Raw genomic sequence first — 21642 nt, forward strand, 5'->3', positions numbered from 1 at the left:
GATAATTGTCTTGTACAGAACTTCTCGCGTTATATGTTTGGCTCCACCTACGGCGGCGTCCCACTACTGTCGCGCGTACGACACGCCGAAACAAAAAACAATTCGTACGCGCGCGGTTACAAATCGTAACTAGGTAAGATCATAATATTTTATATTTTATTGCCATTCTAATATACGAGAACCAATAATCGTACAAATCGTATAAATCGTGCGTGTGCGTGTGTGTACACTTTTATACGCATTATGTCAGTATGGAAATACATCGATGTCCGTACATATCATTATGTGTGTATATATATACGCGTAATATTATATTACGGCGGCATACACTACTTTTTTGAAGTGGGCTCATATTAAATTGTTACTTTTCAAAAACGGTTATTTTTCTTCTGAATATATATGTATATAGATAATTTAGGTATTATACTCTAGTCACGTACTGCAGCTCTAAACGGCGCGCGAGCATACGTAGTAAGAGAGCGCGTTCGGGTCAATAATATTATAATCATTGATCTTTACTTCGCCATTGTATTTTAGTACAATAATATTTCGATATCGTGTCGTCAACTAAATAAAATGAAGAAGAAAACGCCGATATCCAGATTAGTAGTTTTATAATGTGTATATAAAGTAAAATTCGCTTCGAATAATATTGTCTCCCCACTGAGTACCCAGACACGACAGACGAGCCGCCGCCAGGCTGAATCGTAATTGAAGAAAAAAAAAGATCCTGCTATTATAGACGAGGATTAATTCGACCATTAATAGTGGCCCGACGATGACAAAGGACCGACTCGGTGTGGGTATTTCGGTGGTTCGGTTGGTCTTGTTTGTCGCAAGTACATTTTATAATGCACCTATTATATATAACATCATATATTCACGGGCTTTGTTCAAACACCCTGTAAATCCGTAATCTGTACGGAAATCATTATTTTATACGCGGCTTGATAATATAATATAATGTTGTACAACATACGTAGATATGCGTACGATCGTATTATTTATTACGCTGTTATTCGACAGAAATACGCATAGTTAATCCTTACTCTAAAACCCCGTTTACGGATTCCGAAACCGAAAAGAGCACAACGCAATTGTACTCTACACGATAAAGTGATCGGTGAATATAATATATAGTTTCGTGATAAGAGTTCTGAGGGGTATCCTTCGTGGTATTTTTCCCTCGTAGAATATGTATATTGTAACTTTAAACGTTTAGTTTTCGCCGCCTCCTTAAAAATGGTTCAAATGATGCTTAATAATTGCTTATAGATACATAATTAAAATAAATTATTATTACTTATTATTATTGCTTATTATTACTGTTTCAGTTTAATAAATGATATTAAATGTAATGTACTATGTTGTTTACTTCTATACAATATTTTTCCTCATTTTTAAGATTCTGGCGATTTATTATGATTTTGAAACATTATTTCAACAATAGTTTTAATTTCATTTAAAATTAACAACCACTAAATACAACGACCCAATGTCCACTAGATTTATTTGTGTATGAAAATGTTATAGTAAGTAGGTATAAAAAAAATAAAAATAAATGGAATAAATATATTTGGTCCATTTTTTGATTATTACACTTTCTTGTGAAATAATTTTTCTAGACAATTTCATTATTAAAATATTTGATTTTTAAACTTTTTTTTATCAGAAATTACTCATAAAAAATGACAAAATCATTGCTATTAACACAGATATGGAAATTTTTTTGTTTCCATAAAAGTAACGAATTTTATTAACCCGTCCACCCGCCCACCCATATTATTCATTTATAACTACAGATATAGATAATAAGATTGACTGCTAACTCAAGATAATAGATTAAGCCAATATCAACCATATTTTGGGGAATCGAGTATTTTATAGTATTTTATTTTTATCATAGAATATTCTGGCCATTTTGCGCTTATATTATTGCTTATTATCAAAGATAAATATTTTATACATTTTTCATTTATTTATATAGTTATTATTATAATAATACATAGTTATTTATAATATTATTTATTAATTTATTATACAATTTATATTTATAATTGATAATACCTACGTCCTACACTAATTTCCATAAAAATGACAAGAAAAATGATGGCTTCGTTAGTTATCATTCAATTATTATATCTGTGTTATGATATTATATAATATAGATTCTCTATTTTTAATTATCCAATGTTATATACATGTCATATGATAATTAATTGAATAGATTTAATTTATACATAGGCGATTTTTCAGTGTTAAAAATATATTTCTATTATACCAACTTTTATTTAAGTTACATTACCGCGGATGAGTTAACTTAAGTCTATGACAATATTTCAGTAAAACAATTCAAGTACATACTAACCTATATTGGCACCAAATACAATTTTAAATACTTTTTTCCTTATGAGTATTAAAATTATGGTATTTAAAATAGTTAATGTTTACACATGGTACCTACTGAATATTTTAAATTTTAAATGGTATTTAACACTTAGCAATAAAATGATTTGTTGTTGATTTTTATTACAGTTAAAATGATTTTACATTATATTGAGTTTACCCTTCCATAAAAAATTAGCAAATGAACAAATGTACAGTAATGTAACTCTACTCTATTCAATATTTTGAGATCTGCCGTTGATGAAATACTTGTGTAAAATAATAATATTATTTGTATAATTACATATAGTGAAGTCAGATTATATAAGAATATTACATTATTACCAGTAGGTTCATTTTCATAAATTCTCTATTTTATCTAATAATATATTATAATGATATGTATATTGTATTATGAGTATGTTATATTATGAATACTTACCTATATATTTTTTAATTATGACCAAATTTAAGTATCGAAATCAACAGGGTACCTATAGGTATAATGTATTCCTAATACTATATATAGATACTGTGTTTTGAATAATTTTTTGTTTTAGGTTCAGTAAAACCTGCCGATCGTCGTTAAAGAAATTTATGATTATATACATTAAAAATATATTACAACACAATATCTATCAGAAAAATGAATAGAAAATTGGGAGTTATAACACTTATAACTCAAATGAGTACCTATAGGTAGTAGGTACCTATTCTTAGATATGATACATTAATGCAATTATGAATTAGTAAGTACCTATATCATAATATTATTATTGGTTTAAGTAAATATAAAATTATAATTATTTACATTGAATTATAATAATAATATTTACCAGTGCAAAATTGAGGGGCGCAACAATGATTCTACTATCCAACTACAATAACTTTTTTTTATCATCGTTCATGTGGTAAGATATAAATCTTAGTTAAGCTTCTAAAAAGTCATATTAAGGAATGTATTAAGCGTGAAAAATTCTAAAATGTATTTCTTTAGTGATGTGTATTAAAAATTAAATACAATACTATAAATTTAAATGTGATTAATAACATTAAAAAAACAATTTTTTCCCGAAAATTGTACTCAACACTGAAATACGTCACTTTAAATTGTTAACATTAAAGAATATTGACGTAGAAAAATGTTCGTCGAAATATTATATAAAATCGAATAATATTAGTAAATGAAATACTATTACAAATCATTACAATAATAATATGACATATAATGCACGCAAGAGTAAGAGGAAGTAACAGCTCATTGATAACATATATTTATAATCATATCCACCGCATTTACCAAACAAAAGCGTAGGACGCGTTTTATATCAACCGAGATATCGGCAACGCGTAATAGCATTTATAGTGAATCCGAATAAAAAATAGTAAATTAATGTTGTTAAAAATTCAAAATATTTATTTTAAATATTTTAATATTAAAACAGAAAAATAATGCAATACGGCTTATTGTAACTCACTGCATATAATATATTTAGTCACACAAATGCGAATACCAAAGACAAATACCCACACAGACTATACATATATTACACAGATACGCAGATAATAATGGTATTATCCATAATATTAATACTAAAATACTAAATACCAATAATATACCATTTATAAAAAAAAAACTATATTATAACAGTGAAGAAAATTATATTATACTTAAAATAACATTCGATTGTAATTTAGATAATTTTACTTACATTAACATTGCTATAGTGATCAGAAAAGAGTTCATTTGAGTACCTACGTCACAATATAGTATTTAAACATTTTAAACCCGTCTGGTGTATACTCTATTGTAGTGGAATGAACTTAGGGACCCAGAGTAGTTTTCGATAAGAATCCGAAAATATTTTAACCATTTACATCGAAACTAATAATTGACTGTCTGGTGTATAATATTACAACACGACTAAATGTCAACCTGTACGGTCCAGACAGAGCTAATGACTTACAAATTACAAGTATACGACATTTTTTACTCAAGGACTCAAAAATCTATCACTATATAACAATATAGTCTGTACAGCATAAACTTGCGAACCAGATATATGCTTTAGATTTGTTATAATATATTATTACCACAAATATTTACATTGTATATTTTCAGAGGTTTGTTTAACAAATTATGTGTGCAGCTTATAAATTTTTCATTATTTCTATGACTGTTGTATTGTAGGGTTGTAGAATTAAAATGCATTAGGGTTTTTTTTAATTGATTATTTAAACTTACAGTTATTATTGGTAGTAATAAGTACATCTATAAGGGGGTCAGTTTAATTTACGGGAACAGCACATCTGTTACGGGTAAGTATTCATATTTTTTTTTAGGCGTTGTTATGTATACCGCACGAGTCTGAAGAAAATTAAAAATAATCGTCAAAAACTTGAAAATTTACCTGCGAAAAACGAATTTTGATAAGCACAGGATTCACTTACTATTGTCTACTCTACTCCTAACTAATCATACAAGCACACAACGTATTACTGGGATCTGCAGACGTGATGATGCCAACGGAAGGACGTCTGTCGAAATTAAAATTCACTGCCTACACAGTAAGATCACACAAATTATTACTTTTTATTGATCCTTACAACTTACTATAATTTATCATGCGAGCTTAACAATTTTATATAATTATAAAAGTAGGTTCTACCATGATATATAGCAAGTAATCAACAAAAATATTTGATTATTTGTTATAGTCGGCCGTATCGCAAGTGAAAACGACTTTTCCATTTCGATCGCGACGTTTATCGCATCTGTTTAATCAATATATTGATTGCAACGTTATATTATAATTTATAAGATTTTTATCGACAATAATTACGACTTTTGCACATAATAATATTATCGTAGTATTCAATTTTTAATATTTGATAAACAAGTGAAAAATTCTATTATCATCCATTCACTAATCACCTATCGTATTAAGATACTATCTTTACACTCTTCATTAATTGAACTTTTAATTTGTTTGCCGATATATTCTTATATTTTGAATATTAACTAAATAACATTTACGTAACATAGAATAATGACAAGACTATATGGCTTTATACAAGTGTAAAAAGTAAAAATAAACTTAAGTAAGCAATAATTTCAAAGCCACATTATAATAATAACACATTAAGATTTATTTATTTACAAGCATGCAAATATTTTATCACTCAAAATAATGTCGAAAAAAAATTATTACTTAAATGTTAAAATGATTTATAATGCATAAAGTTTCTGTACTATAATTTGTTTTAATCAACCAGCAATTTTTATTTAATTAATTTTACATAGTTCTTAACGGCTTTTTGTGTAAAAATATATCGATTGATCCTACACGTTTAAATTAGTAAATAAATCGCTCGGAACTATGACTAAATAATTACAATTTTACAACAACAAATATATCTATTATAATAATAATGATGACAAATATTATTTTAAAATTAACATGCTATAATTTTCGGATTCAGTAAATATTTTTTTTTAGATTAAACTATCACTAATAAAAATTTTTCAACAATTTTCTAATCACAATCTCTAATTGATCAAAAACGATGTCTTAAAAATTAAAATAATATTTTTCAAGCAACTGATATTAATATTAACAAATTAAGTACATCATATGTACAATAAATTAAGGACTTATAAGTATAAGAATGTACAATACAGTAAATGGTACTTAACAAATCAGTGTTTTATAAATAGAGATTCAACTAGAACAAAAAATAAAATAAAATATTGTACTTGTGATTAAATAAAATTACTTATATGAGCTTATAAATTTAAGTTTCATAAATTTTGTTTCTTGAACGTAATATAAATATATATGCAGTCTTTGCTTTTTGAAAAAAAAAAACTCCTAAAATAATGTCTTTGAAAATTGCCTACATTTCAATCAGTAATGTATGTACTATATATAATAATGTAATTAGTTAAATAATGTAAATAATAATAATATAAATAAAACATAATAATTTTTTCATTTTGTTCGTTAATGATAAATATAGATATAATAATATTGAAATCAACAAGGTTGATAACACTCTAAAGAATAATCAAGGAGAAATAAACTAACTTTTAGGAATTAACTGACATGGTTAGAACACTAGGCCTATCTTTGTTGCCGGTGTTTATGTTATTATTGTTGTTGTTGTTGTTATTGTTGTTGTTGGCAGATGCTAGGCTTACTATATGTGGACTGTTGATAGACTCTTGCGATGACTCTGACTTGATGACGTCATAGTATGCGGGTGTTATATGTGTGGCTGTTTGATATAAGTTGGTGTATGCAAGACCCGAACTAGCACTGCCATGATTCAAAACACTTCCGGATGTACGGTGACAGTCACTATAGTTATGTTCAGACGCTATAAGAAAAAAATTCTTAATCAGTATTTTACATTAATTAATAACGTATACTATAGTAGGTAAATAAAAATTGCATAACAAAAATTAAAGGGTTTAAAAAACTAAGTGTACCTGAACTCATATTAATAATAACATACTTCAATAACATTATAAAAGGTTTAAATATTCATGAACATTATTATCTAACAGTGTGCAAGTATAGGAAATAACCAGTATAAAAAGAGCCCTTTTTTAGTACTTAGAAGTAGTAATAATAAGAATTATAATAATAATGACTATCATTATTATTATTATTTATCGAGTAAACACTATGCACTAGTAGTGATGCTTAATAACAAATAGTAAATTTTGTCGCTATCATATTTTATAGTCATTATTGAACAGATATTGCGTGCATTATCTACAGATTAGTAATAACTGTGTAACTTTTAACGACCATAGATTTATAATTAAAATTAAATATTCAATACAAGTTCTTCTTTCATATAATCATACCATAACAAAATAATGATAGTAAATAAAATATTTGACTTACGTATTTCTTGTTTAATTCTCTTAGGTTCTGGCTCGATTTTAGATCCACCTTTGGGCTTGCGTTTTCGCGTCTAAAAATTACAATTAAAATATTCAAATTAAATACAAAATAATAAAAAAATATCTATACATTTTATGGCCCAATCATTAGTCGAAAATACATCAATAAAGTGGGCGAGATTAAATTGAGTAATGAATATTGTGAAAGTGAGTTTAAATATAAAATGTCATATTCCTATTAAAAATAAAATAATAATCACCTGAATAGAGTCCTTTTTCATTGTAAGTGGTCTCTTCACGCCATGTAACTTAAAGTATAGACCGCATGCATTACACACAGGTTCGCCTACTTGATTTCTGCGCCACAACGACGTGGTGGCCGTTTGACAATTTGTGCACTGTAATCCTTGACGTCTAGATGCATTTTGCTAAAAAATAAATTAAAAACATTTTTATCGTTATTTTTTGCATAAGTAACACAGCATGATGTTCTTTGCGCTTGTTATATGGCCGTTGTTAAGAGAATTTAAAACATGTAGTACAAAGCGTCTAGTCATCGAGGAGCCTAGACCGGAAGAACCCGTCGCGATTTCAAATTTTGTTTATGAATGAACACACAGATTAATAACCCCGTATCTATGTTGTGACAGATTAGAAAACGGTCATAATAACGTTATAATCTATACAAATGTTTTTAAAGACGTGATAACGGAAGCCGGTGAATTCGATTATTATTAGTAGCACGTGTTGTGGTTAGTGAAACTTTATTATGATTAGAAGTATACATTTCTTCGCCACTGGTATTATATACATCGTTGCCGACCGATATCATAATATAATCTCGAAAGATATTAAAATAGAAAATATTGTTAACTTTAAAATACGTACCATTCTTCTCGTGGTTTTCTCTTCCAATCCGCTGGCTCCAGATGATCTTGCAAAACTTGCGGGCACATGATGATACAGAGGACCCTTATAGAAATCCCCAGAACCGGACGAGCTTGGGCCGGAAGCCACTAGAACAACAATAAATAAATAAACGATGTTAAAATGTACTCATTTTTAAAAAGATTTAAAATTTTTAAGATGACGACCGACCAAAATGAAGACAGTCATCAGAGAGGGAATTATATGTATAATAAAAATAATTTATAAATAAAAACATCAATTTACTAATAAAACGGCTGGTTACCAGGTATTTCTACAAGGGCTCTCGTTGCGTTAGTGAAGGGAGAGAGATCGTCCTGAAACGCTATTAGAATCACTTACCTGGAGAGCTGTAGTTACCCGATCCAGTAATTATAGGTATTTTTTTTATGTATACCTTCGCGTCTATAATTCTTCATGTTTTTTTTATTTTTGAATACCCCAAGACAGAGACAACAAACAATAAGCGAACAAAAGCTTATACATGCAAATCGTATGTTTTTAGGTGCGCGTATAAGCTGCAAAGGATTTTCTTTTTATAATCACTAACCAGCCGTTTGGGTTGTTTCACTAAGGGCCTGTTTATGCCGTTCATCTTGTAGTAAAGTCCACACGCGTTGCACAAGTAATGGCCGGTACCGTCGCGCCTCCACAATGGCGTGGAAACCGCTCCGCAATTCACGCACTCGCGACCCTCGCAAAATATTTCCATCTCATCGACTGCATAATATATGTAGATATATTATATAATATATATATGTGCACATACAAAATACGACACTATGTCAACACGTCTACAGCAATCGACTACACCCTATTTATTGTACAATATATTGAGGGGTGGTAGTAGTAGTGGTGTACGAGAAGGGGAGAAGGCGTGACTAGTCATGTCAAGTATATAATATATTCGCGATGCCTAGCTACGAAGTTGTCCAGAAGAGTTTGCCCGTTTATCAACAGCAACTCCCTCTACCCAATAAAATGTACAAAGACTACATAATAATATATAAATGCAGAAATGACGTGTTTTTAATTTATTATTTATTCGATTCATATAATATACACCGCACTACCGTACAAATCCATTTCGTTTAATTAGAGATTAATCGGCCGCCTTAAACGCGCAGGCAGACTAAATGCAAATACTGAAATTATGCTTTTGTAATTAAAACATTTAATATGTTATTTTTATGACTTACATCATAGGATATACACGTACTCGTATCCCACTTAAAATAAAACACAGTAGAGTAAAAACATAAAATAACGCGGTTTTAGAGAAACGGTCGTAAACTTGAGATCAACATATGTGTTTTGAATAAATATATACTAATCGATATCCTGGGGAGTCGTCTTCATCACACACTTGCAGAGGGTTTTAGCGCCGCGGCGAACGCACACATTAGCGAGTGGGTGATTCGATAAATATTTGACGAGGTGGTCCGAAGGCAAATATTAAAAAGGGCAAAAAAAAAAAAGGTCTATTAGAGGATTTAATATTTAAGGCACGATATTATTTTACTGTCCCTCGTCCCACCCTAACCGTGTCATATACACCAACGCCCCCGAGGTCAACAAGCCGTGTAAACGTCAACAATCGTCCTGTATAGCTCGTGACACGACCCTTCGCTGGCGGTGAACCGATAAACAGTAATATCGTATCGGTGGATTGATTACAATCGAGACGGACCGTCAACTACCCGTCATCCATCGATGGTCGTTCTACAGAGTTATCTAAGGGCAACATGTGTAGAAACAAATAGACGGATGATGATGATGGTGTCAATAACGAGAGGAAAATAAAAAACTTATAACGCGCGCCACCGTAAATGACTTATATAAAAAGAAATACAAGACTAAATATAATATTGTTTTGTAGAAATTTCTGCGAATATTTGAAAAATTCATACCATCACTATTCGCAGAATAAATATATTTCGTAAATAATTAAAATCGTATAATTTACCTACACTCAATATTAATTAGTTTTAAACAGTTGTACGACACAAGCCGGTCGCGCAAGCCTGAAATGTGCGTCCGAATCACTATACGTGACATTAGCCACGTTCGATTAGTACTACGACAATTAAAAATGGCACGCAATTGCGATTAACACGTAAGAAAAAATAACTAACTATAATATATTATATATACATATTATTTTTTGTGTGCGTTCAAATACGAGCGAAACCATTACATATAGTACCTACATATTATTATGTGTTATTTTAGAAGGGCATCTACTGTATAGTGTGGAGGCTATTGATCCTGCTCGGTGCATAATTTTTCGTTTCCAACATGGCCGTTACTGATAACGAGCTTCCGTTTTCCGCGTATAATTCGGGCTCTGGGCATAATGGTTATCAAGGGAGCAACGAAATGTGTGATAAAACAGCAGGGAAAAATACAAAAAAAAAAAATTAACGGAAAACGTACATAGTAAATACAATGATAACGAAACGGTGACTTAACCTAGTTTTTATATTTTAATATTCATTGTCCGCTTGTTATTATATTTGTATAGACTATCGTATTATAGGAGAGAGAATTCAAATAATTATAGTGTATACAGAGTATACACACACCGGCTGCGAGGAAACTACGTCGAACGTTGAATCTATATCATAGAGCACAATTTACAATATTAGAAACGTTAACGATTTCGTTAGTGACAAACACCACCACAACGGGTACACTTTTAGATTTACAATTCGAAAAAAACAATATCATTCCGAGTAAACACTGCAGTATATTATACTGTCGTAATGCGTATATATATATATATATATATAAATGAAACTAAACGACGCGACGTCAACATGTATATAAAATGTATTTGTACACTACAGTTCATTTGATTATATTAAAAGATAAATCCTGACGAGTCAATCTTGCATCAATAGGTTAAAAAATAAATATTGTCAACAGGCAATCGTTTTGTTAAGAACTGGTATTTTTTTTTTTTTTTACTTTTTTTTGTCAACTAGTAAACTTATTTAGAAATTATGAACACAACGGCGTAATTATATAGTGTATAAATATTAAGTATAATATCCGTCAGATTCGTAACCGTGTATGATTTGCCTGTAGATTTAAATACGAAATCTGTATGCGATTAAATTAAAAATTTGAATACCGGGTGGTATAAATATTATTATTTATATAGTGTAATAACAAATATTATATTATATATGTAACAAAGCGGCATATGATAGTCTGCCTATTTGGGTATATTATTAAGTAGCAGCGACAACGGTGGTGGTTTTGGTTGGGTTAGGTCACAACCCGACCTCGAACACGTTTTTACCACCAGCCGACGAACATTAATCAAAGACGGGGGATGCACGATATTTGGACAAGACGGGAGAACACACACGTCGCACAATATATATTGGCACTCACGACATTCGATCACGAGGGGGTTGTGTTATGTGTGTGTGTGTGTGTGTGTGTGTGTATGCGAGGAGCATATTATAATCAATATTTACGAGTATTTATACAAAGTATTATAATATTATTATACATTTTATAGTGTTGTGTATTGATATTGAAAAAAAAAAGGCAAAGGGCAAAAGGCGAGTTCGCGAACACGTGTTACTTATACGACCACACAAATGTATACACGATAATAACATGTAAGTACAGGGTTTCGTGTGTGTGTGTGTGTGTGTGTGTGTGTGTGCACCAGACGGCAGCAGACCGGTGTCCCTAAATGGGCGTTTAATTAATGGCAAACAGATATTATTATTATTGAATCGTATGCGATGTAAACCGAGACGGTTCCCACTTCGATCCTCGAACGCACACATTGTTTTTGTATTATTGCTATTAAAATACGTATACACACGACGGGCAAGCCCGCAAAGGGTTCCGGTCGCTTTGGGTGGGCAGTTTTGCAGCGCGCGCGCCTAGAGAAAAAAAACACCTACCCTATTAATCGGTCACCTCGCCACGGGGGATTCGACGACGACAAAGTCTTCGCTCAATCTCTTTTAAACGACTATTATTATTATTGGTTTTTTTTTTTTACACATTTTGTTGGGTCGTAACCGACCCGGGTCTAGACCGTACGGCACACGCGTATAGTAAGTATTATGGTATATTACATCTTTTGGTAAACACCGCGATACGCACACGCCACACGCATTCGCACACATGCGCGGGGCGCGCGCACACACACACACACACAATAATTATAATAATAAATGTGTAAAACATGTATAATTATGGTATTGGAGTTTTTCAAGTTCACGCGTATACATTTTAACGCTGCACGATAACCGATAACATCGGCGTTAAAGGAAGATAAAATATATTCAAAAACACTATTGTCCCGATGAATGTAATATTATTTTTTTGTCCTAAAGATTTTCTGAAAACGTCTTACAGATTTAAACGTCGGTCATCACATATAAATCACTAAAATAAAATGCATATAATATACTTACGAGCTGACAGCGAAGCGGCGGCCGAGAACGCATTTGGCCGACTCCTTCCCGTCTGATTGTTGATCGTCATTGGAGCGTAGTTTATAGTGCCGTCGGTGTTCGCGTAACCCGCGGCGGCCGTGGCCCACTGGAGCGACGAGGTGTCCCCCGGGCCACCGTTGTTGACGGCTGCGGCGGTCAGATGGTACGGTGTCACGCCGGGTGTGGCAATCGAGTGGTATGATGACGTGGCTGACCGGGAAGAACCTACAGGAGCTGTGTACGCGGAAGCTGACGACGTATGTGTACTGAAACGCTGAGCGAAAGCTGGCAGACCACCGCCATTGTGGTTGGACTGCTGCTGTTTGGTTGTCGACGATGGAGAATATCCTCCGGTTCCGTCTTCGGACACGACTGCAGCAGGGGAAAAACAAGAAAAAGCGGTTCAAGTAACGGCAAATTTCGAAAACGGGCAAGTTTGTATATAAAGTAGGTAGGTATCTAGGTATAGGCGCAGTAAATTATAAGTGGAAATGTAAATATCGTCGGCTTACCTGTGGACCACATTTGGTTGCCGGCCACGGATGTGATGATGTTGTTGGCCTGCTGTTGATTGAGTTCGGGCGAGGACGTGAAATAATGTGGCAGGGAAGTCGAATACTGCAAGCCGCCTCCGCCGTTACTTCTCTGGTACATGGATGAACTGTGCAGAAAACAAAGTATAACGATCAGAAAGCTGCATGGCGCGATTAGTTTTGTCGGACCCGAACGAGTGTGACCGACGGTCGTTAGGGTTACGACTTATATATATTATATATGCGTACAAGTATTATACATATATATATAACGGAAAAGATACTAGGAATGTGTGAGAGAGGGAAAGGGAAGAAAAATATAGTGTACCTATGTTAAAGAGAGAATAAAAGATCAGAGGTACAACTGATCACTGTCCGACGCGAACTGGCCAACACCCGACAAGACAGCCGACCCGATGGTACGTGTCTCACTAAGCTGCGATTGCGACCTTGAGGTCTTGGCCAATGTTTTCACCAGGCGACACGTTCAGCCTTGGCGCCGAGCATCAAAATACGTTATTATGGACTTGTCGGGCGAAAACAGAAGGGGTACGTGGAGGAGAGGAAGAGGCACAAAATTTTCTATTACATTATATACTAGGTACCTACTTTATTATTATTATTATTATTACACTGTCTTATTTAACACTCGATGAGTAACACAACAAGTAACAGGGAGAGGAGGTCGTTACAGATCTCTTAAAAACGCCCCACTGATAAGATTAAAATAATATTCAAATTTACTACGACAATCGACAACATTTCCCCTTACGTCTTGAGCATAACGATCTAAAGGGTTGTAGCCATTTTTGAGATGTATAAGGCCCTGACGAAATAGACCTCACGTCGAGAGATCACAACTGCACTGCAATAGATACTGCAATTTATTTAATACTAAATTGTACCTAATATATAAGATAGATATATTTAGGTATATAGGTGTAGTTTTTTATTCCATTGACATGCCTAGTAGGTTTAGCAGAACAAAACATTTAAAACGACTGCAGCACGATATATCAACGTAACATATATGATTAGGTACAGAAATACAAAACTACGTAATTGTAACTCGAACGACCACGTTCGCTGCAGAAAACAATGTTTTCTTAAACTCGTATTCATTCTACGTTTAAAAATCTTAAATATTTTATTTAATTTACGATGATATTGTATTATATTCTAGGTTATTAATGTATATAAATATACACTTGTTTATGGTAAGTAGTTATGTGACAAAATACAGCAATAAAAGTTAACGTAAATAATGATATACACATCATAACAATTAGAACCCATGGTCAATCGACCGCGTGCAGAATCTCCTTAACGAACTGGTCACAAATTGTGAACAATTTTGAAATTGAAACTACAGACGTGATCTCTGGCTTTAAACATGCCGCTAATGGTGTTCGATCGTACGTGATCGTATGTGCCAAACGTCGGCGTATAGCTCTCGATAAAAACCACGCATACCGAATTCCCGAGAAAACCAAAGAAAAGGGTTTAGCCGAACGCCGGCGCGTTTTTTTAGTACAATTATTAATATGTAATAATTATTATACGTTAAGTATACATTATTAATTATACCTACGTAATACTATGAAATCAACACGGAAAACCGATACCGTCTCATAGTTCATACACTAATCAGTAATCAACGTTTTTCGTTCAAGGTAATATATACATACGTCGAGGTACACGCACACAGGTATTAGGCGTCGTGTCAGGTTACGCGATGTCGGGTATCTGCAGTGTACAAGAGTTTTGGCAGCGATCTAAGTGGTTTATATTTTTTTTCACAAATAATCAAAACAAAAACGTCCCTTTGTCGATAGCAACTGAGAAATAATAATAAAAAAATACGCTCCGGTATTCAATGACACGAGATTACGATAGAACGCGCATAATAATATATAATATTTCCGAAAAGAACGTGTTTAATAATAATATGTCCTTGTCCTCGAGCGCCGCCGCCGTGATCACGTATTATAAACACGATGAATTCGCTGCTGTTCACGGACAGTCTTATAAAGATAAAAAAAAATAAATACAGTAATATACATGTTACATATATATATATTATATAAATAAATAATAATATTTACGTTCATACTATACACCAAAAACTACACAGTTGTTACGAAATTCGTGTTATTATGACATATACGTCAATAGTAATTATTATTATTGTTCTAGTGGTGAAATTGGAAACCGATCAAAAACGAAAGCGGTTTTCAGCAAAATTCGCGAAAAAACTCAACACCAGTTACGATCATCTTATAGGAAATTCGGTCAGTCTTGTAACCACTACTTTTAGGACTGGCTTTTTTTAATTCACTGAATCATTAAATGCGTACAATTTATTAATTATATATTTATAAATTATTAATTTTTTAACGACACTTATAAATATTAATGTATGATAAGCTTCCCTATTATTTTTTAATCCAAGCCTAGCAATAAACGCCCCTGCAGTCGAGTATTATTTGACCGTATCAAACTGACATATTTTAAGTCAAAAATAAAAAAAAAAAAAAATTGGATATGGTTAAATTTGATTATTTGGTACCATAATTAAATCATATTATCTTTATTTCTAAATAATATATATTATTATTAAATTCGATGGTCGACGTTATTAATTTATACATTTTATATTACACGTACCTATAGTATGATATAAAAAGACTAGGCACAGGACGAAATTAGTATATATATCCATTAAAAAAAACCCAGACGTAACAAGTATAAGTTTAAATTCAATTTTTATAAATGGAACGAACTAGGATGCAGCCGTTAACAAAAAGAAAAACGGTTTATAATCATCGCTGCCTACTAAGGACTCAGCTGCTGCCCGCAAGAGGAATCACACTCTATAGAGTATACTCATGCCGGCGGGCACCTGCTCGCGAGACGGGCGGCACCACCCTCTATTTGGCGGTGGCTGTCTGCTCATTCGGACCGGCAAAGTTCACCCATTGTTCACCGGCCGACGAGGTCAAACTTCAAGAGAACAATTATTATAACATTGGTTTTTAAACCGATGAAAAAGTCGCAATAGGTGAGTTGATTCCCGAGACCTATTTTATGTATTAGTTGATTCCCGGGTCATAATTAGGTATGTACGAGTTGATTTCCTATTGTTGTATATCAACTATCAATAAATTGCACGAGTAAAGAGTTTACGATCGTAAAGAGTTCGACCCTATCACACACAACTCGCTCGTATGTGCACCGAGACTACGCGCGAATTTACGAAAAAATTATACTTTTTAAGCCCAATAGAAGTTAGCGATTGCTTTAAAGACGAGTTGTTGGCAAGTATGAAGAATCAAATTTTCCACCAAGTATATAGGCTCAATTCTCCACTAATTTAAATAGAACTATGAATAATTACGAGAGTTTTCATTCTAAACTCAACAGTTGTATTGATATAATACTATACTATATTATACGATTCAATTAAAGGACGGAAACTGATAAATATAAAATATGTTATTATTATGATAAAACAAAATTCTCGTTCGTCAGACACGATAACAGGTTAACGAATTGAGTGTAGTACAATATATTATGTACTTGCCCTAAAATGCAGAGATGAATATTTTTCAGAGCATAATACTATTTTGTTATATTATAAAAATTTGTTCATTTCTCCAATGGAATAGAGTATTGCTCTCTCTCCGTCCATCGGACAATCGAAAACTGTTATCAAGTAGTCTGATACGTGCGTGCAGACAAAATAGAGTAAAATATTATTAAACGCGGTAACCGGTATACAGTGTACGTAATAATAATAATTGAATAAATTATAATTATTTCTTATACGTCGTTTAAAGTGTAAAAACGGCAAAGTGTAAACATACGCCGCCACCGTCGGTTTCCCAGAACGAACAACACCCGTGGGTGGACACGCCGCCGTCACCTCTCTCGGTAAATCGTACGCGACGGCGGCATCGTTGTCGTACATGCGAACGAAATGCCTAGCTAAGCACATCATTGCCATCGCCGATCCTTTGTGAAGGAAAACACTTCAAATTAATATTATTTTTATGATGATCGTAATGCCAATTGCACAACAAGATCGTTCAAACGCGCGACTATTTCACCTCATTATTAATAATCATTAGGTTTTTTTTTTCGTGCTAAATTCTATCCTGTCTACGACACGGGACTTGTACTGACTGCATGTATTTAAAGTAGACGCGATTCATAACACACGGCACACAACCTCTACACCGCTCAATTGTATTTCAATAGAAACGAAGGCGGCAGATTTTAAAACGGCGAAAACTGAACACGAAGAATTTTTTTTTTTTAAAGAAATCTTGCTAACGCAGTGTAGTACTAGTGCGCATGCACGCACAAGTTTTGTACACCTAGGCAGAGTCGTAGTGATTATTATTATTATTATGAATATTGAACGTGGAGAGAAAAAAAAATCCACTATTGCATATAATGTGTGATATACACGCCGCCGCCGACTCTCCCCTCACGGAAACGATGAGTCAGCATTTGAATAAAACACCGTTCGTCGGCAGCACGCGCACCGGCGGACTACAGATCAACGCGCAATTAAATTATAATATTATTAATATATATATATATATTAAGGTACTGCTGGAAAAATAATCCATAGTATACATAGAAAATCAATAACGATCAGATATGTAAACGATCAAATTTTTTTTTTATAATAAAGTATAAAATTATCCAATTAATTCTGATTTAGAATTTTTTTAACTTTTAAAACAATAAATTTGGCCATTTACCTATTATTCTAGGGAAAAAATGTATGATAAATTGATTTAGTATGATATGAATGGACTAACAAATGTATAGGTACATAATAACTTGTCAACATCTTGACAATAATCACCACTGTCTTTTAGTTATTTATTTTTGTAAGTTCAAAAATCATTAATTCGACTAGGTACCTATTAAAACTTCTGATTTCGAAAAAATACCATTTTGGAATTAAATAATACTAGCGAAAACAACAACACTTACAGTACATAATATATTATACATATTATCTGTTATTTATTCAGACGAATTTTTAAAATATTGTCATTTATTTTTTTAAAAAAAACTCGCTCGGAAAACGTGTAATCTCACGACAAAGTCCTTATGCGCTTTATCCTTTTCCACGTTCCCGAGCTGACCAAAATACATAAATATCTATTCACACATATCCGGGACGGGACCAAATTGCATCGGCACACAGTTCTAACGAGGGGGTAGACAGACAACGGTAGTAATGGCAAGACGTAGTGTACATTTTCACGCTAGGAAAACACGGCGAAATCGCAATTTATCTAGGCCTATGCGAGTAATAAAAAATAAAAATGAACTTAGCGACGGCGTGGGGAGGATAGGCGGTGTCGTGTCCTTGGTCTCGAGCGCAAACACTTAAATCGCGTCCATAAAATTAGATGGAAAAAAAACGGTTGCCAGCATAAATATAACATTTTTTTTTTTTTTTTTACATTTCGTTTCGAAGTAATAATGAATTTACACGGTCTTTGCACACGTTGCTGCGCTCACAATGGGCGAGCACACGGAGAACGTGTTGGAACAATTACCATTTATTCATTAGGCCGCCGTCGGTCGTACGAATCAACCGCAGAGGACGGGGGCGGCGGTGGTGGCGGCGGCGGCGGCCGCGACAACACAACGACGGTTTTTATTATATTTCATTCCTCTTGCAACGCTCGTTTTACACTGTACATACTACGACACATACACCACGCGCATACAATTACTTGTGTGTATATGTAGTATGTACATAATAATAATAATATATAACATACATGCGCGTGCATGCACACACACACACACACATACACGGCACACGCATTAATCGTAAATAGTTGGGAAAAATTCCGTGCGCCCTCGAGTGTTTCATTAAAAATAGAACCGAATTTTATTCGGTCCCTACAAGAACGACACTAATGCGATATCCGAATAATATTTAAAATTATCAATTACAAAAAAAAAAAAAACGCGAATACGGTTTTTTGCTAAATTTTTTTTTTATATACAATCCCTCCAACTCCAAATGTAGGTATGTGTACTTACGTGTTCAGGCCACGAAAAAAAAATCAATAATTATTTTTAGAATAAAACCCATAAAGCGCGATTATCAAAATAATAATAATTATTACGTGCACTTCCACGGAGTACCTAACTGCAGTTTGTAAGTCTTTGTGGCCTTGCACCGTTGCAATAACGAGGACCGTTATCGTTTTACTGACGACATAAAGTCCAAATTTGAAATAAAACAAAGTGAGCGGCATCGGATTTTTGTCAATGCAACACATTCAATAATAATTATTGATAAACAACGAATATTTAAAAAAACATAAATATTGTAAATAAATCAAATAAAACATTAATTGATGTTATAAACGTGACAGTGAAAAAAATTGAATTATTCATCAATATGATAATAAAAAAAGTGATGCATTTTTCCTTTATTACTAATTCGTGAACAGTGGAATTTAAAATATAATGTAATTTTTACATTTTAATATTGTATAGTTTATTGTCAAAAAATAAATGCCAACAATTTTTAAAGACGTCCGTTGTGTATTTAATTTAGTAATTTGGTCAGTGATTTATAATTAAAAAGATGATAAATTACGTTTAACAGAATAATAATTATAACAGTATATTTTTTGTAAAATGTCACGTATTTGATTACTAATATTCACGGGCCACAGAAATAAAACTACACACGTGATTGAATAGAATGACAAGAATGCATTTAAAACAATTAAAAAGCTATTCCTCAGAAGTACTGCGTAAATATGGTTTTAAAATGATATTGCAACGACTATAATGGTGAACAAGAACTGTAAAAATAATATTTATAAATATTTATTGTGTTTTGTTACTTATTCGTTTGAGAGCCTGCTTTGGTAAGGAACTATAGAATAACAAAATACATCATATTAAATTATATCAATATAATATTATGTTATACATTAATAAATAATAACAGTATGTCAAATGTGAAGTTATAAGATGAAATAAAACCAGGGCCATGGCAATTTTATAAAAGAATTATGTTCAAAACAATTAAACCAAAAACATTTAAGTCGAGCCCAGTATAAATAAATGTTCTTGACCACCGATCGTTAAAATATAATTTTTGTTTTAGTTAGTGCATTATCAGAGCACGGTTGTCCTCCGATCAAACCTCATAAACGCACATACGAGAATCTAATGTCTACAGATAGCGTTAGAACGAGACGATAAAGAGGTTATTTTTATATGCTGGACTGCAACTAATTGACCAACTACTACTATTTGACATTTAAAAAAAAAAATTGAGAATATTTTCTGGGATACCTGTAGATTTATAGTTTATAATATTATAAATATTTCAAGAAAAAAATTGGTCCATGAGAATTAGACAGACGGCAAAAAATGATAAAATAATATGGTCTAAAAAAAAGGTTGAGAAATTTTTATTGAATCCGATCTACTTCGGCGTTTGTCGTTTTAAGTTATGACGCCGTCGTTTTGAATATCAAAGACCCGAAGATGATCATTGACCTCGATAAAATGTAATGCCGTTTGCAGAATTGCGACAAAAATCTGTTTGTAAATCGTACTGTATAGTTTAGCGTTTACCAAGAGCGGAGCGTGTATACTGCATAGTAATTGTTTTGCTATAGTAGGTGTTTCGTCGGATTTGCTGATGGTTTTGATTTTTTTTCTGAGAACCAATGAATCACTTTTAGTAATATATGTATTTAGGTTTATTTTCTTTCGACCGAGAGAGGCTCAAATGCGACATCAACGCAAATTTTGAAAAATCTTCTGATGGAGGTAAACGACCGAGTAGATGGGGTAATATGCGTTACAACGTGACTTGTGAGCAATAAACAACGGGTCGCGCTACGTATAATTTACTGTCGATAACTTCACAAGTTTTTTTTTTTTTATTTTATTTAACCGTACAAATTTTCACACGACTATAATATACCTATTACGTTTTTGTAATATTTTGGAAACAAACAATATGTTTAAAAATAATTCCATGGACATAACCTATACCACCAAAATATTTTATATTTCATTAAATTTAAATAAGCATAACCAAAATAATAAAAATTGAAGTCATATAATTTTTAATACTATTATATAATATAATATATATTATAACATATACTTTGTACTAAAAGAAATTAAAATCAATATGATGAAAACAAAATATATTATTATTATTATTATATTTAAAATATTAATACATATTGTATATGTATATAATTTAAATATGTTATATAAATTGCTAAAATTATACTTAATTGCTATAAGCCATTTAAATGTTTTTATCGTATTATTAAATAATTAAAATATCGAGGAGAAAAATTAATAATATAATATTTAAAATTCTTACTTC

The 21642-nt window shown here is 32.2% G+C and overlaps 1 protein-coding gene and 2 long non-coding RNA genes across 5 annotated transcripts in view; 2 read left to right on the forward strand and 1 right to left on the reverse strand.

The window, feature by feature from the left end:
• Positions 1-8: 8 nt before the first annotated feature.
• LOC114127169 (uncharacterized) lies at positions 9-5391 on the forward strand. The gene is made up of 4 exons (XR_003592661.2): positions 9-133; positions 2946-3134; positions 4729-4953; positions 5104-5391. It is a non-coding gene; the product is annotated as an uncharacterized LOC114127169 (long non-coding RNA).
• A 968-nt stretch (positions 5392-6359) lies between these two features.
• The window catches only part of LOC114127162 (box A-binding factor-like), a 42073-nt gene continuing 26790 nt past the window's right edge, over positions 6360-21642 (reverse strand). The window contains exons 3-8 of one of the 3 annotated variants that reach the window (XM_050198615.1): positions 13209-13357; positions 12676-13068; positions 8778-8947; positions 7561-7728; positions 7302-7371; positions 6360-6765 (exon numbers count right to left, since the gene is read on the reverse strand). In XM_050198615.1, coding sequence (XP_050054572.1) covers positions 6476-6765; positions 7302-7371; positions 7561-7728; positions 8778-8947; positions 12676-13068; positions 13209-13357 — 1240 coding nt within the window. In that variant the 3' untranslated portion in view covers positions 6360-6475. Of the gene's footprint in view, positions 6766-7301; positions 7372-7560; positions 7729-8188; positions 8317-8777; positions 8948-12675; positions 13069-13208; positions 13358-21642 lie in introns of those variants that run through there. The other 2 variants (XM_050198614.1, XR_007603556.1) reach the window with 2 other exon arrangements.
• Positions 13352-15601, forward strand: LOC126549454 (uncharacterized). The gene is made up of 2 exons (XR_007603557.1): positions 13352-13830; positions 15426-15601. It is a non-coding gene; the product is annotated as an uncharacterized LOC126549454 (long non-coding RNA).

This window comes from Aphis gossypii, chromosome 1, assembly GCF_020184175.1.
Source record: "Aphis gossypii isolate Hap1 chromosome 1, ASM2018417v2, whole genome shotgun sequence".
Taxonomy (NCBI): domain Eukaryota; kingdom Metazoa; phylum Arthropoda; class Insecta; order Hemiptera; family Aphididae; genus Aphis; species Aphis gossypii.